Source organism: Primulina tabacum, chromosome 1 (genome assembly GCF_025594145.1).
Source record: "Primulina tabacum isolate GXHZ01 chromosome 1, ASM2559414v2, whole genome shotgun sequence".
NCBI classification, from domain to species: domain Eukaryota; kingdom Viridiplantae; phylum Streptophyta; class Magnoliopsida; order Lamiales; family Gesneriaceae; genus Primulina; species Primulina tabacum.
In genome coordinates this window covers 3357732-3369880 of record NC_134550.1, presented here as the reverse complement: position 1 = coordinate 3369880, position 12149 = coordinate 3357732, and the positions used below count along the sequence as shown (strand labels likewise).

General features: G+C 32.5%; 3 protein-coding genes across 14 annotated transcripts; 1 reads left to right on the top strand and 2 right to left on the bottom strand.

Moving 5' to 3' along the window:
- The first annotated feature begins 1958 nt into the window (after positions 1–1958).
- Positions 1959–2437, top strand: LOC142553930 (auxin-responsive protein SAUR32-like). The gene is made up of 2 exons (XM_075664520.1): positions 1959–2253; positions 2373–2437. The coding sequence occupies exons 1-2, from the start codon at positions 1959–1961 to the stop codon at positions 2435–2437; spliced, it is 360 nt and encodes a 119-aa protein (XP_075520635.1).
- A 52-nt stretch (positions 2438–2489) lies between these two features.
- On the bottom strand, positions 2490–5776 carry LOC142520847 (uncharacterized). 2 transcript variants are annotated; one of them, XM_075624097.1, is made up of 4 exons: positions 5419–5776; positions 4555–4793; positions 3678–3826; positions 2490–3036 (listed from the first exon to the last, which is right to left on the bottom strand). In XM_075624097.1, exons 1-4 carry the CDS (start codon positions 5586–5588, stop codon positions 2953–2955), a joined length of 642 nt encoding a protein of 213 aa, XP_075480212.1. In that variant the 5' UTR covers positions 5589–5776; the 3' UTR covers positions 2490–2952. The 2 variants fall into 2 exon arrangements, with proteins under 2 accessions (XP_075480212.1, XP_075480150.1); XM_075624035.1 differs by having other exon boundaries at positions 2508–3104.
- A 630-nt stretch (positions 5777–6406) lies between these two features.
- On the bottom strand, positions 6407–10351 carry LOC142520457 (protein ARV 2-like). 11 transcript variants are annotated; one of them, XR_012813960.1, is made up of 12 exons: positions 10160–10351; positions 9971–10048; positions 9600–9730; positions 9460–9507; positions 9281–9370; positions 9106–9151; positions 8932–9014; positions 8727–8821; positions 8162–8228; positions 7879–7954; positions 6827–7050; positions 6407–6747 (listed from the first exon to the last, which is right to left on the bottom strand). XR_012813960.1 is itself a non-coding variant. In XM_075623784.1 (11 exons), the coding sequence occupies exons 2-10, from the start codon at positions 9705–9707 to the stop codon at positions 7657–7659; spliced, it is 714 nt and encodes a 237-aa protein (XP_075479899.1). In that variant the 5' UTR covers positions 9708–9787; positions 10160–10351; the 3' UTR covers positions 6407–7038; positions 7645–7656. The 11 variants fall into 11 exon arrangements, 3 of the variants coding, with proteins under 3 accessions (XP_075479899.1, XP_075479818.1, XP_075479622.1); XR_012813997.1 differs by having other exon boundaries at positions 9600–9665; XR_012813982.1 differs by lacking the exon at positions 9971–10048 and having other exon boundaries at positions 6827–7757; positions 9600–9787.
- Between the last annotated feature and the right edge of the window lie 1798 nt (positions 10352–12149).

The window sequence follows — 12149 nt, the reverse complement described above, 5'->3', positions numbered from 1 at the left end:
TTTGTTTGAGACGAGGATTGTTGAGAATACAACCAAACTTAGACATTGAAAATACATGAAAAATACCATGAGCTTATAAATTGGAAGATATCTTCATTGATATGAGACATTTTTTGTAAAACCCAAAAACTAATCAATGAAAATTAAGCCCAAAATAGACAATATCAAACTACTGTGAATATATGTGACTTTCATTGTATAATAATGATGATATCATCAATATTAATTAAGAAACAATTACCAACTCTATATTGATATGCTTAAAGTATATATTATTAAAAATAATTTCCCAATCAAAGTAATAATTAAAAAAATGAATGAAAATTTAATAATTCCTTTGAAACTACAAATTGTATTACAAAAATTCACATTTTTTAGTAATTTATTAATGTATAGAGTTGTGGATGCGAATACGTACCATATGTTGTACAAATTGATTAATATAATTGAATAATAGTTGAATTGGTCTTTCAATATATTCTAAGATTCTGATTTTAACATGTTATGGATTAACAACCACCCCATGAGGATCATATAAAGTCAATTCAGTGGAGTGGTACGTAATAATATTTCCACATTTTATCTAAATATATATTTTGATAAAATTTATTTTCTTCATTGTTCGTTTTTTACGTGACTTTGATGTGAATATAATGTTGAAATAATCTAACATAATGTGGTGCTCGTGTATTATGTATATAATGTTATATCAATACTCCAGATAAAAAAATATTAAAGTTGTAAAAAATTGAAATATATACAATCAAAACTCAATTTTGACAACATAAAAAATAAAAAATTGTAAAAAAACAAACATGAATAGAAAAAATTGCAAATTTTCTTTTAAATATAAAGTTTATTTTATCGAGATTCAAGATATAAGACCTTTTAGTAGATAGTTGAAGGTAAATTTGAAAAATAATAAAAAAGAATATATGAAGTGAATCCTAATTTGTAAACAAATTTTTATATTATTTTTCTCATCATCGTATATTATATTATTATTAATTTATTTAAGACAAAAAAATCACCAATATTTTTTTTTATATATCTTGACTCGTTTATTACATATAGATTATTTTTCTATGTTATAAGAATTTTTACATTTATAAATTTTGGTTATATTGTGAAATAAAATTTGAAATGAAGTAAATAAAATTACGTAACCATATTTACTTTAATTGAAAATTAATCTAACATAGATAGTTATCTATATATAAAATATAACATATTGGAAAAAAAAATAGTTTTTGGTTGGCCTAAATTATCGGCACAAGAAATTTCGCTTTTGTTACTTGTATACCATTTCTTTAGTAGAATTTCGTATTAAGTTTGAGCCAACTACTTAATATATGGTACTTTGGACTAAATCAATAACTAGTAATTAATTAAACACATAAGATGAAAAATATTTCTCATGTCATGGTCAAATAAAATCCGAGAATATAATAATTTAATTTGCTCCATACAATGAATCCAAGCGACATTTGTGATATTGACCAAAAAAAGAGAGATTTTGAATTGCCTTGGGATTTTTTAAAATCTATTATTATTAATTTAGATGAGTTGTTTTTATTTTTTATATCGAAAATTATGATAAAATGAAACATTTGTAATATTATAATAACTATTTTACAAAAAAATATACGAGATTTTTGGCGGTTGTAAATAATTAATGAGTGTCTGACTAATGATTTTTAATCCTTTGTTAATTACAAGTGTATCAATTTGTAAGCATCTTAATTATTATAAAATAGCAAATAGTTGGAGATAAATTCAAACTTTCCTTTTCAGTAATTACATTAATACAAAACACTAATGTCGAAACCCTAATCAATTTTGTATATCTCTATATATAAGCATTGCATGTGTATATGAATTGAACCCACACAACCTTCACAAAATAAAGTGACCCCTTAAATTCATATATTCATATTCTGTAATCTCAAAGAATTAAAATGAAGGATCTTATGCATGAGAAGAAGAAGATGAAGGTGAAAAAAGGGTGTCTAAAAGTTTGGGTAGGGTTAGAAGATGAAGAATGTCAAGGATTCATGATTCCTATATCATATCTTTATCATCCTATTTTCAAGACACTTCTTGAGAGAACTCGTGATGCCTATGGATACGAGGTCGCCGGCCCCCTCAAGCTTCCGTGCTCTATCAACCATTTTCACCATCTCCGGGGCTTGATTGAGAAGGAGAGAAGTAATCACCGCCACCATATACGCGACCGCCACACCTACCTCCATGGTGCCTTGTCCTTCTATTCTTGTTGATTGGGTTAAGTGCTACATGAACAAGTTCAATCCTCTTTGTGGAGCATGCTTTTTTTTGTTTTCTGTGTTTTCATTGTTAGCTTGATTTGCTAGGCTTTGAGAGGCATTTGTCATTTTGTGCACTTGTTGCAGAATTATTAAACACCTTGGATGTGTAAATTCTATATGATGTATACATATATATCTATATTACTGTATTTGTGTCTGTATACATGTATGTATGAACATGTTAATGAAATGGCACTATTTTTAAATTTATTACAAAAAGGATACATAAAAGGACATATTATGCCAAACGGAAAAACATAAAAGGATACATTTTCCTCACACAAACAAAAATAATACCAAACATTACATTAGTTATTGGAACACATAAAAGGACACGAGAAACCAAACAATGGTACAATATAAGTCTTTGTATGTACACGTCTCTGCCCTCATGCATTGGCTAGGCTTCTGGTCGATAGGCACATCAATTTTAAGTAAATACAACGATGGAAACGAATTATTGCTAACTCCATATAACGAATAACCCATTTATAAAGATAAACATATGTTGGACTCCTCCGTCACAAATTCCTGCTGTCACAGAGATAAGGGGGCTGAAACGGCTGTGGAGGAGTTGAAAATGGCTTCGTCCAATTCCTGCTTCCTTAATAGCCTACTGGAGGGTTCAAATTTGGTACCTAAAGGCCACTGAATTGCTTTCGGCTCCGAGTATCTTAGCAGGAAATGGCAGCCGACTGCATTGATTGTTCTGTCAATGAAATCGGATCTCGTCATATAGTCCTTCATCCGGCATATAAATTCCAGATGATCCCTTGCCTAACCACACAGAATAATTAAATATACTTGTATTCGCTTTATATATAAAGTTGCATTGCAGGCAACATCAAGAAAAACGACTCATAATTTTGACAAATCTTCAAGTTTTCACATAAAGAATGTGCAAATCAGCAGCTCAGTAAGATGTTAACTCGTTTATGTGTGTGAATAGAGCAATGCTCATAGCAATTTTTCAAGAAATCAAAAGAGAATGAATGTATCTCTTTGTACAATAGCAGGTAAACTGAAAGATTATTGGATTAATTTGCATGGTAAGAAGCATACATAAGCATTACATCTAATTACATAAGAGTGTGAAATTAGGAACATGGGATGCCATTTTCATTTTCCACAAGTTTGTAGACAATTTAAGGTGTTTTCGGAAACACTACAACTTGGGATACGTGCAAGATTTAGGAATTTCTATGTCCGAGCAGATAATCAGAAACAAAAATTCAGAGTTAAAGGGGTAAACACTCAGACTACATAGACTTCCTATTAGAAAGACAAGAATGGCAACAAACAAACTATGCCAAGGGCCATGACAAACAGAAAAGGATATAGCAAGTAAACCTGTCGATACTGAGGAGCTCGTTTTGGAAGTTTGAGATAACCCATGTGACAAATTTCATAATCCCATAAAAATGACGTATGGTGGACCCATCTATTCTTGGTAATAGATTGAGCATTTCCACCGAACTTACGGTTGCCGATCACATAATCTGAATGAATCAGAGACATGTAGGAAGTGGTATCAAACTCACTGTGAAATTAAGATGAGAAAAAGCTGCTTTACCGTGTGATAATCGTGTTAGGCTATAACAAAAGCATAGCCAAATTTAAGTAGCTAGTGGTTTTCCATGGAACAATGCATGAAAGAAATTATCAGAAGGCCTTTTTTTATACCAAAATCATATGATTGTTTCATAAGGTTATTGGAAAGAAAGAGAACAATCAGCCTAAAGTTAAGAAAGAGAACAATCAGCCTAAAGTTATACTCACAAACAATGGTAATGTCCTGGTTTCAACAGTAACTATGAGAAGTAAATGAGAAATTGGACTAAAGGAAAACCCTGACCTGCCACCGAATACCAACATAACCAAATATAATTAGGACGGAAAATGGTAGGTGATTATTGAATTCAATCAACTTCAAATACGAATGATCTACGCTAGTTTGCATATCAAGAAGGTGGCAGAATTAGCAAAGAGAATGGAAAAATGTCTACCTGCTATAGATGAGATCAGAGCTGATCCTAATGAATTAGAAAAGGGAAACACATGAAAAATGGAAGGAAACAGCTGATCAGAAATTAGAAGCATAACTTTTTGGCCAATTATCCATCTTATGGTTTTGAAATCACATACTGAGCTACTCCTGCTCACAATATCAACTATTGTCTATCAGCAGAAAACTAGAAAATGTAAAATAGCGATGGTACCAACCTACCATTCTCACGAAGGGTAAAATCTCCAATTCCTTGAAATACACCTTTATATAATAGGCTACTCCAAGACATGATAGGTTGAGGATATGATTGTAAACCTGAAATTGCATCCTTATTGCATATAAATGTCACAAAAATTGTCCCATGGTCCACAATAACTGTACCACCTCCAGTATACCTTCGAATGACCGGAATTCCATCTCTTAAAACAGACTCAGTATCAAGAAGTTCCACTGGCTTCCTACGGAAAAATATTCATTTAGTGCAGATCAACTTCTTGTTTTCTCATGGTTCAACTGAGTGCAGTGCCTAACTACGGAACAATATAAGCCCTCGGGTGATAATTCTTTCAGATACACATAAAACTCAAACTACATGGCCCTGATACAAGAATCTCTCTATCGATAGCAAGCCAAACACAAAATATGATCCTAATTCCTAGATGTCCCATTAAAAGACAAAATGGATATTGTTTCCCATCGAATGAAGAAAAATAGTCTCGAATTGGGTTATAGAGATGTAGCGTGTGTTTAAAAATTGTGAAAATGGTCATGGAGTGGATTCAGGAAGTTGATTTAGGTACAGAGGAAATTAGCTGAATGCAGTTAATTTCAAATCCACGGCATTAATTTCAGTCTAAGCCTGCAGTCAGTTTTTAAAACCTAAACTATCAAAGAGATATCATTCATGAAACATCTGTTAATTACTTTACTGTGTTCAAGGGACTATTATTATGGTCAACCACAAGGGACGTCAATTAAGAAAAAACTAATTTGGGCTTGCATATGAACACTAAAAGAATAATCTTTGATTCAAAAGAAAGAAACAGATTGCTACTGAAATTTCCATGGACGTAACATACTAACCCTGAGACACCCATGACAATGGTGGGATGAGTGGCTCCATCATTGACGAGGCACCAATTTTGTGATGTGGTTCTTAGAAGTCTCTCCTCCAAGTGCAGCTGCTCAAGAATGGGCATTCCATTCAGCCTAAGAAGATTGATCCCACTGTTTCTTGTCTGTGATACTGCCATGGTTTGACAGAATCTATATCGGAAGGGAACAGGAACGAGGCCCGAATTCACGAAGTTCCAGGAATGTGCTTTGGGTCGTCGATCCGTGGGCAGAAATCGGCGCAGGAACGCGAACCAGGGGTTGGCAGAATTTTCCAAGCACGAAGGGATATTTTTTGTGGTTTATTAATAAAGCGTGAATAAAATCTAAATATAACTTTTAACATATAATTTTCATCAAAATAATTTATTTAAATAATAATCATTTTGATTTACATATTTTTCCAAAATCTTCGATTTTTTAAAAATATTAATAGTCGTAAAATTTCATTGCAATTGGAACATTATATTTAAAATTCTATGGCGGATTGTCTAATGGTTATTGGGATATAAATGTGGCAAGGGATATTTTAATGAAGAGAGACGAGAAACTAACCTTGTCTATTTCGTTAAGTAGATTGATTTTGAAGAAAAGAAGGATAAATTTCTAATAAAACATGGTTTATCCTCGTGTACGAAAGCCGTACAAGCTTGAAACGTGAAAATGGAGGAGTGGTGTCATAATGAGGTAGAAGATGAGTTTCATGCTCTAATTTCTAGCATGTTTTTTAATGAGAAATTGTTTGTTCTGGTCCAACTTCTCCTCTATTTTAAGCAGCATTCGTGTATGATTCTGAAAGATTGTGACAGTGGAAATATGAGAAAGCAGTGGTGAAGGTGCGAAAATTGTACAAAAAACAGGGACATATTTTTGTGTTTTTGTTTAACAAGTCTCAACTAGTGAACTGTGTTGAGTTGTACAAAATTGGAACCCAAGGGTAGAGTCGTAGAGATACACATGGTACAAGTCAACCAGCATGGCTTAAATATTCAGGTAAAAATGCATACAAATGTTTCAATACTTCCAACCTCAATAGCAAGCAAAAGAGAAGAAAAAATATTACTCAGGAACAACTCAAAATACAGTTATCATGTATATGAATGTAAAATGCATCTTCTGGGGCAAAAGCGTTTTACGGAAGCGCAACAAATCCCAACATCATCCAGATTTTCATCATCTTCTCGTCTATTAAAGTAGGTAGTAGCGCTAGTAAAAACAGCGTTTTCAGTCTGAGATAGCAATTTCAAACCCATCAAGCCTTAGGAACTAGAGAGGCGTTCACCTTGCTTTCGAGGTCAACTATTCAAGAAACAGCGATAGCATTATGAAGTAAAGGAATAAAGCTTCGCGCCACAACCAAAAAGTTGAGCAGCTTTACCTTACAATGGAAGAGGCAGCCCATCTGTTAGTTTCTCCCACAATGCAAGGGGGAAGACCAAACTGCAGCAGCTTGTTGCCATGGCTCTCAATAGCATCAAGGTACATGTGAGGTCTAACATTGGACAATAAGTCCTTGACAGGATAAAAACTTTAAACCATGAGCCACAAGGCAAACTGTCAAGCATCTCATCATCATTGAGTCGGTGATCACTGCTTCAACAACTGATAGTTAATCGGCGTATCTTAAGATTGACAACTAACTCAAAGAAATAACACGAACTATGTGTGTAAATGATGGCCAATTCTAGGCACACAAGTCCAGCTGTAAAAAAATATCATTATTAATAGTAACATTTTAAGGCAAAACAATTCTATGTGCTTGTGATCTTCAATGCCAAATGGCAGGTCATGGGTATGCATAACATGTACCCCAGTTGAACAAGCTTGTAAGCAAACCATTGTAAACATTATTCAGCAAAGGAAAACACCAATTGAGGATGTTGCACACAAGAGAGAGGGAGAGAGAAAGGGTCAGATGATGGCCGGAAGGAGAGAGAACTATCAGCAAGATTCTTCTTCGCATATATCTCTACAAATAAAGTTTATTCTAGAATTTATTCGGGAAGCCCGTGTTCAACAATAAAAAATTTCATCTTTTTCCTTATATTAAGCAAAAAGATAACATTAGAACCTTTATGCAATACTGACAATGGCTACAGATGTTAAACTATCTCTCGCTTGCCCTCAACTAATCAGCCACATCAGAGGAAGTGTGCCACCAAAAACAGAAAAGAAAAGGAGTGAATGATTTTTTACCACATTATTCAATCATGGCCATATTTGAACTTTTAATTGCTGATTAATTGATATCAGGGGTGAAATACTCGTAATTTTCATTAAGCAACTCCACATCATTATACGTACTCGATCTGTTATTAAAACAAACTGGATTAGATAAAAACTCTAAATTCCATTTATCAGTTCCACCAACCCATGTTCATTTGATGTTTTTTACAACGTGTTAATGCAATCCAAATCCATTATCTGTACCTTTCAAGGCCACATAATTTGATGACATGACAAACATGTCAATGATGAAAATCACAGAGGACGGGAACTTCCATACCTACAAAATAAAAAGTTTGATGAAAGATAATACAAAATACCCACTCATAAGTAAAATACATATCACATAAAATTAATTAGTCATACCAAACGTTGTCCTTGGAGTGAAAAAAAAGGTACTTCGCAATATCATAATGGGAAAAAGTCTCACCAAAGTTTGTTTTTAAAATTATATCAACATGAGATCAAATATAATAATGAAACATACCATCATGGCCATGAGAAAGATCTTGAAGTAACTTGAAATGATGACTATAAGCGAGACCTCTTTCCACCTGTAGAGTCAATGTACAAGTGACTCAATCCAGCTAATCTTTTTTAGGGAAAAGCGTGCAATAGTCAGAAAGGAAAGAGACAGAATTAAAGAAGAGTCATAAAACATTGCAACCTTAATCTAATTGAAGTAGTAGCTATCGACCACTTGGTGCAACATATTTCCATCAAATTTAGAATTTCAGTTGGATACTTTATACTGCTTCAAACTAGAAACAGAAAATCAGTAGTAATTCACTACTTTTTTCAAAATTTAAGCCACCGCCGACATATGGACATATAAGATCAACAAGCGTGTACACTACACAATTCTTCTAGTCTTCCGAATTTCGTGTTTTTTTTTAAAAAGAAAAATCCCAGCAAAAAATTAAACCATCCAAAGTCAGTTCCACAAACATAAAAGGAAAATGGAAAAGATGCAAGAGGAGTCTGTAATGCATCAGCTAGTAACCCACAGCAGTGGAGAAAATGGAAAGATCAGTAATTCAAGAAAATATTACCCAAAAACTCTAGCAGATGCGCTCTGCAACTTTCCAGTGCCATGAATCATCACAGCAAGAAAGATGAGGTTCTCAAGGACAACACGAGCGAACATCTGTGATACAACTTATTACATAAAAGAATGTATATACCCATCGTCCTACTAAAAACTGAACACAAAAAGAGTTGACATCAAATTAACCAACATACAATTCTGTAACACACCTTACCAAAATCCAGAAGAAATGAAACAACTGTCGCTGGCAAAGTCCATTCATTCTCATTCATCCTCAAAGTCCACATTCTGTCTAGTACAGCTAAGGCTTAGGATATCATACATAATTTTAATCTACAGACTATTCTTGCAAATAATAATTATAACATTTAAACCATGGATACAGATGTCCAGAAGAAGGAATGCCAAAACTGATTTCCACAACAAGCCCTGCAAAAGTTGGAAATTCAAATTTGTCTTTTACATTAGCACACACAACACTAGTCAAAACTACTCAAATCTGAAATCTAACTATAAGGTCCTTCAAGCAAATAACTAAGTTAAAAAAGAGATACGGACCTGAAAATTCACAGCCTCTTTAGAAAATCTATTGTAAAACAGATGTCGATAAGCTTGTGGCTTGTGCAGAATCAAATCGATTATGAGGATCTACATTATAGATAAGAGAGAAAATTACAAAAAAATATTTTGAAACTTAATATGAGAACTGTTAATTCTGGTTTCTTTACTTAATTTACCATGACTTCACACTCAATGTACTCATCAGCAACAACTTTGCAGTATTCCTAACAATTAAAGTAATCGTAATAAAATAATCAGAAAATGCGAAAACTGAAGTTAAAACATTAAATAGAAAAAATGGGAAAATTTTTATTACACATTTCATGAGCCGAATATTTCCTGGAGAGTACTGAATGTAAAGCGTGTCAATGGGGAACCCACACTGCACACATCTGAATCTATTAGTACAACCATCAGCATTCATTTTTTGCTTCTTCTTTTTTTCCCCTTCAAAGAATGGCGGTGAAAATTCGTCAGCGGAAATCAAGAACAGAAACTAGCAACCTGCGGGTGGATTCAGTCAGATTTGATCGAAAATTTTATATCTTTGCAACTTGTTTGAGCAAAAACTACTTCTTGATTCAGGAAAAAAGAATACAGCAATAATATCTTAAAAGGTAAATTTAAATAAAATAACTAACACAATTATCATTTGAAACAGTTTGAATCGAAAAGCAAGATCCATACATCAGCAAGAACTAACAAGAATGAACTCTATATATCTGAAGGTTAATAAATAGTCATTCCACGGATTGATCTCAAGCCCTAACAGGAAGAACCCAAACCCGTGATTCCAAATTTCCGTAGGAACCCCCAATTCAATATATTAAACTTCAATTTGTAAAGGATCAAGCTTTAACAAGAAACGAAGCATACCTTAGAGAAAAGAAGCGTGAAAAATGAACGGAACTCAGGCTATAACACAACCACCATCGTCTCCGCCTTGCAAAACTCCGCCGGTTCTCGTTTGCTACTGCCTAATGTGAAATGTGAATTCTCAAAGTGTGCATTTTGTAATTTCCTAAGTTTATAGCAGTTTTGTCCTCAAAGATTTATCGGAGCTCAATTAGAACCTCAAAATATAAAATGGAAAAAATTACACTATTTTTAAAAGATAACTAAGATTTCACTCGTGTGTGTCATGCAAATATAGAATATATTATATAATTAAAAATTAAAATTAGTAATTCTTAGTGTTGGAACAATTATTTAAAATTATTAATATTATAATAAATATATTTAAATTTTAAATATTGTTGTTAAAAATGATTATATAAAAAAATTTAATATCGTTTGAGATAAAATTTATTTGAGGATAACAATTTTTTGTTATCTAAAGTGATGAAATAATAATTTTTTTTCCTTGAAAGACAATAAAAATTACAAGAGTGGTCTCATTCAGGCATATGTTATATTTTTAAATTACTTATAATGATCATATCTCATCTATTTTTAAAAAAATAAATAAAATATATTTTCATTTATAGTTTTAAAATTTTAAATTAAATAAATGATTATATCACTCTTAAAATATAAAATTATTGAAAGAAATCATCAATTTAAATAAAAAAAAACATCATATTTAAATAATTGTTTTAATGAATTATGAAAAACTTTATAAAGATCAGTTACAAAGTCTTTAATTTTAAAATTGATGTAGCTAAAATAAATATTTTGAGTAGACTAGAGATGTAAGAAGATTGGCCCACCTCGTTGATAAAAGAGCCATCTAACTGGTCAACAGATCCACGTAGACAATTTATAGTTAACTTTGCGAGATGTCATTTGCGTCACGAGGTCCCGGCATAAATACTTTGGCGCTTAAGTCAGTACACAGTTCAAAGAAAATATCTTAAAACTAAAGATATTTAGCAAAAAATGAGAATGTACTTTGAATAAATCAAAAATAGAATGAATAATGAGAACAATCCTTTATTTATAGGATTTTTAAGAATGTTTAAGGGGCTTTAACTTTGCAAACCATTTAAGCTTTAACAATGAGTTGAATACTAAATTGTGCTTATTTGCCAATATAATTAGGTCATTACCCATCAAACACATCTTTAGACTTTTTTATACAAAAAAAATTTTAACAATAAAATATTTTAATTTAATATACAAATAGGGATATTTTTTTTGAAATCCTATTATAGGGGATGGGAGGACTCGAACCTGAATCATCACAACGGAAACAAGATGAGACCGTTAGAGTTAAAGCTCGGTCTATATACGAATGGGGATACTAATTACTATACAATAAATTAAATTATTCTTCATCACATAAATTCTCTAGCAAAAAGTAGATTCACTATTTGATGTTTTACGTAACCCTTTCTAATCTGAGATAAAGCGCTTCAACTGGCTACCATGGCGGGATAGAGCTATTGTATCAGAAGATTCACCACAATTTAAATGAATCCAAAAACCGCAGTTTGTCTCATCTTTTAAACCCTTCGATGATTTAGTGGCAATACCCACAAGTTCGGCTGCAAACATTAATCGTCCTTACCAAAGTCGATGGACAAGGAACTTTCGTAGTGCCCTGTTGAAGGAATGCACTTAACGTGGAATGATTAATGGTCACATTTGGGTACAACGATAGAACCAATACTTGGGATCGATATCTTCTTCACAGATTTCGCAAACGTGATCGGTACTATGGGAAGAAGAGACGAAGATTAGAGTGAGGGAATAATCAGTTTCCATTCACCACACAAACAACTTAATGGTTTTAGTGCATTAAATTTCGAGTTATGATATGTTGTATGTCTATCATGCACACTTAAGTGAGTGACGATGAGACGATACTAATCTATTATATGTGATGGAATATAAAAAAATTATACATGGAATGTTATCTCATAAC

Coding starts and splice junctions, on each gene's coding strand:
- LOC142553930 (XM_075664520.1), top strand. CDS start 1,959: ATGAAGGATCTTATGCATGAGAAGAAGAAGATGAAGGTGAAAAAAGGG. Junction 2,254..2,372: donor CCGCCACACCTACCTCCATG/GTGCCTTGTCCT, acceptor TTGATTTGCTAG/GCTTTGAGAGGCATTTGTCA.
- LOC142520457 (XM_075623507.1), bottom strand. CDS start 9,707: ATGAATGCTGATGGTTGTACTAATAGATTCAGATGTGTGCAGTGTGGG. Junction 9,152..9,280: donor AAGAGGCTGTGAATTTTCAG/GTCCGTATCTCT, acceptor CAACTTTTGCAG/GGCTTGTTGTGGAAATCAGT. Junction 8,229..8,726: donor GCATCTGCTAGAGTTTTTGG/GTAATATTTTCT, acceptor TTGACTCTACAG/GTGGAAAGAGGTCTCGCTTA.
- LOC142520847 (XM_075624035.1), bottom strand. CDS start 5,588: ATGGCAGTATCACAGACAAGAAACAGTGGGATCAATCTTCTTAGGCTG. Junction 4,794..5,418: donor ATTGTCATGGGTGTCTCAGG/GTTAGTATGTTA, acceptor ATTTTTCCGTAG/GAAGCCAGTGGAACTTCTTG. Junction 3,105..3,677: donor GAGCTCCTCAGTATCGACAG/GTTTACTTGCTA, acceptor CTGTGTGGTTAG/GCAAGGGATCATCTGGAATT.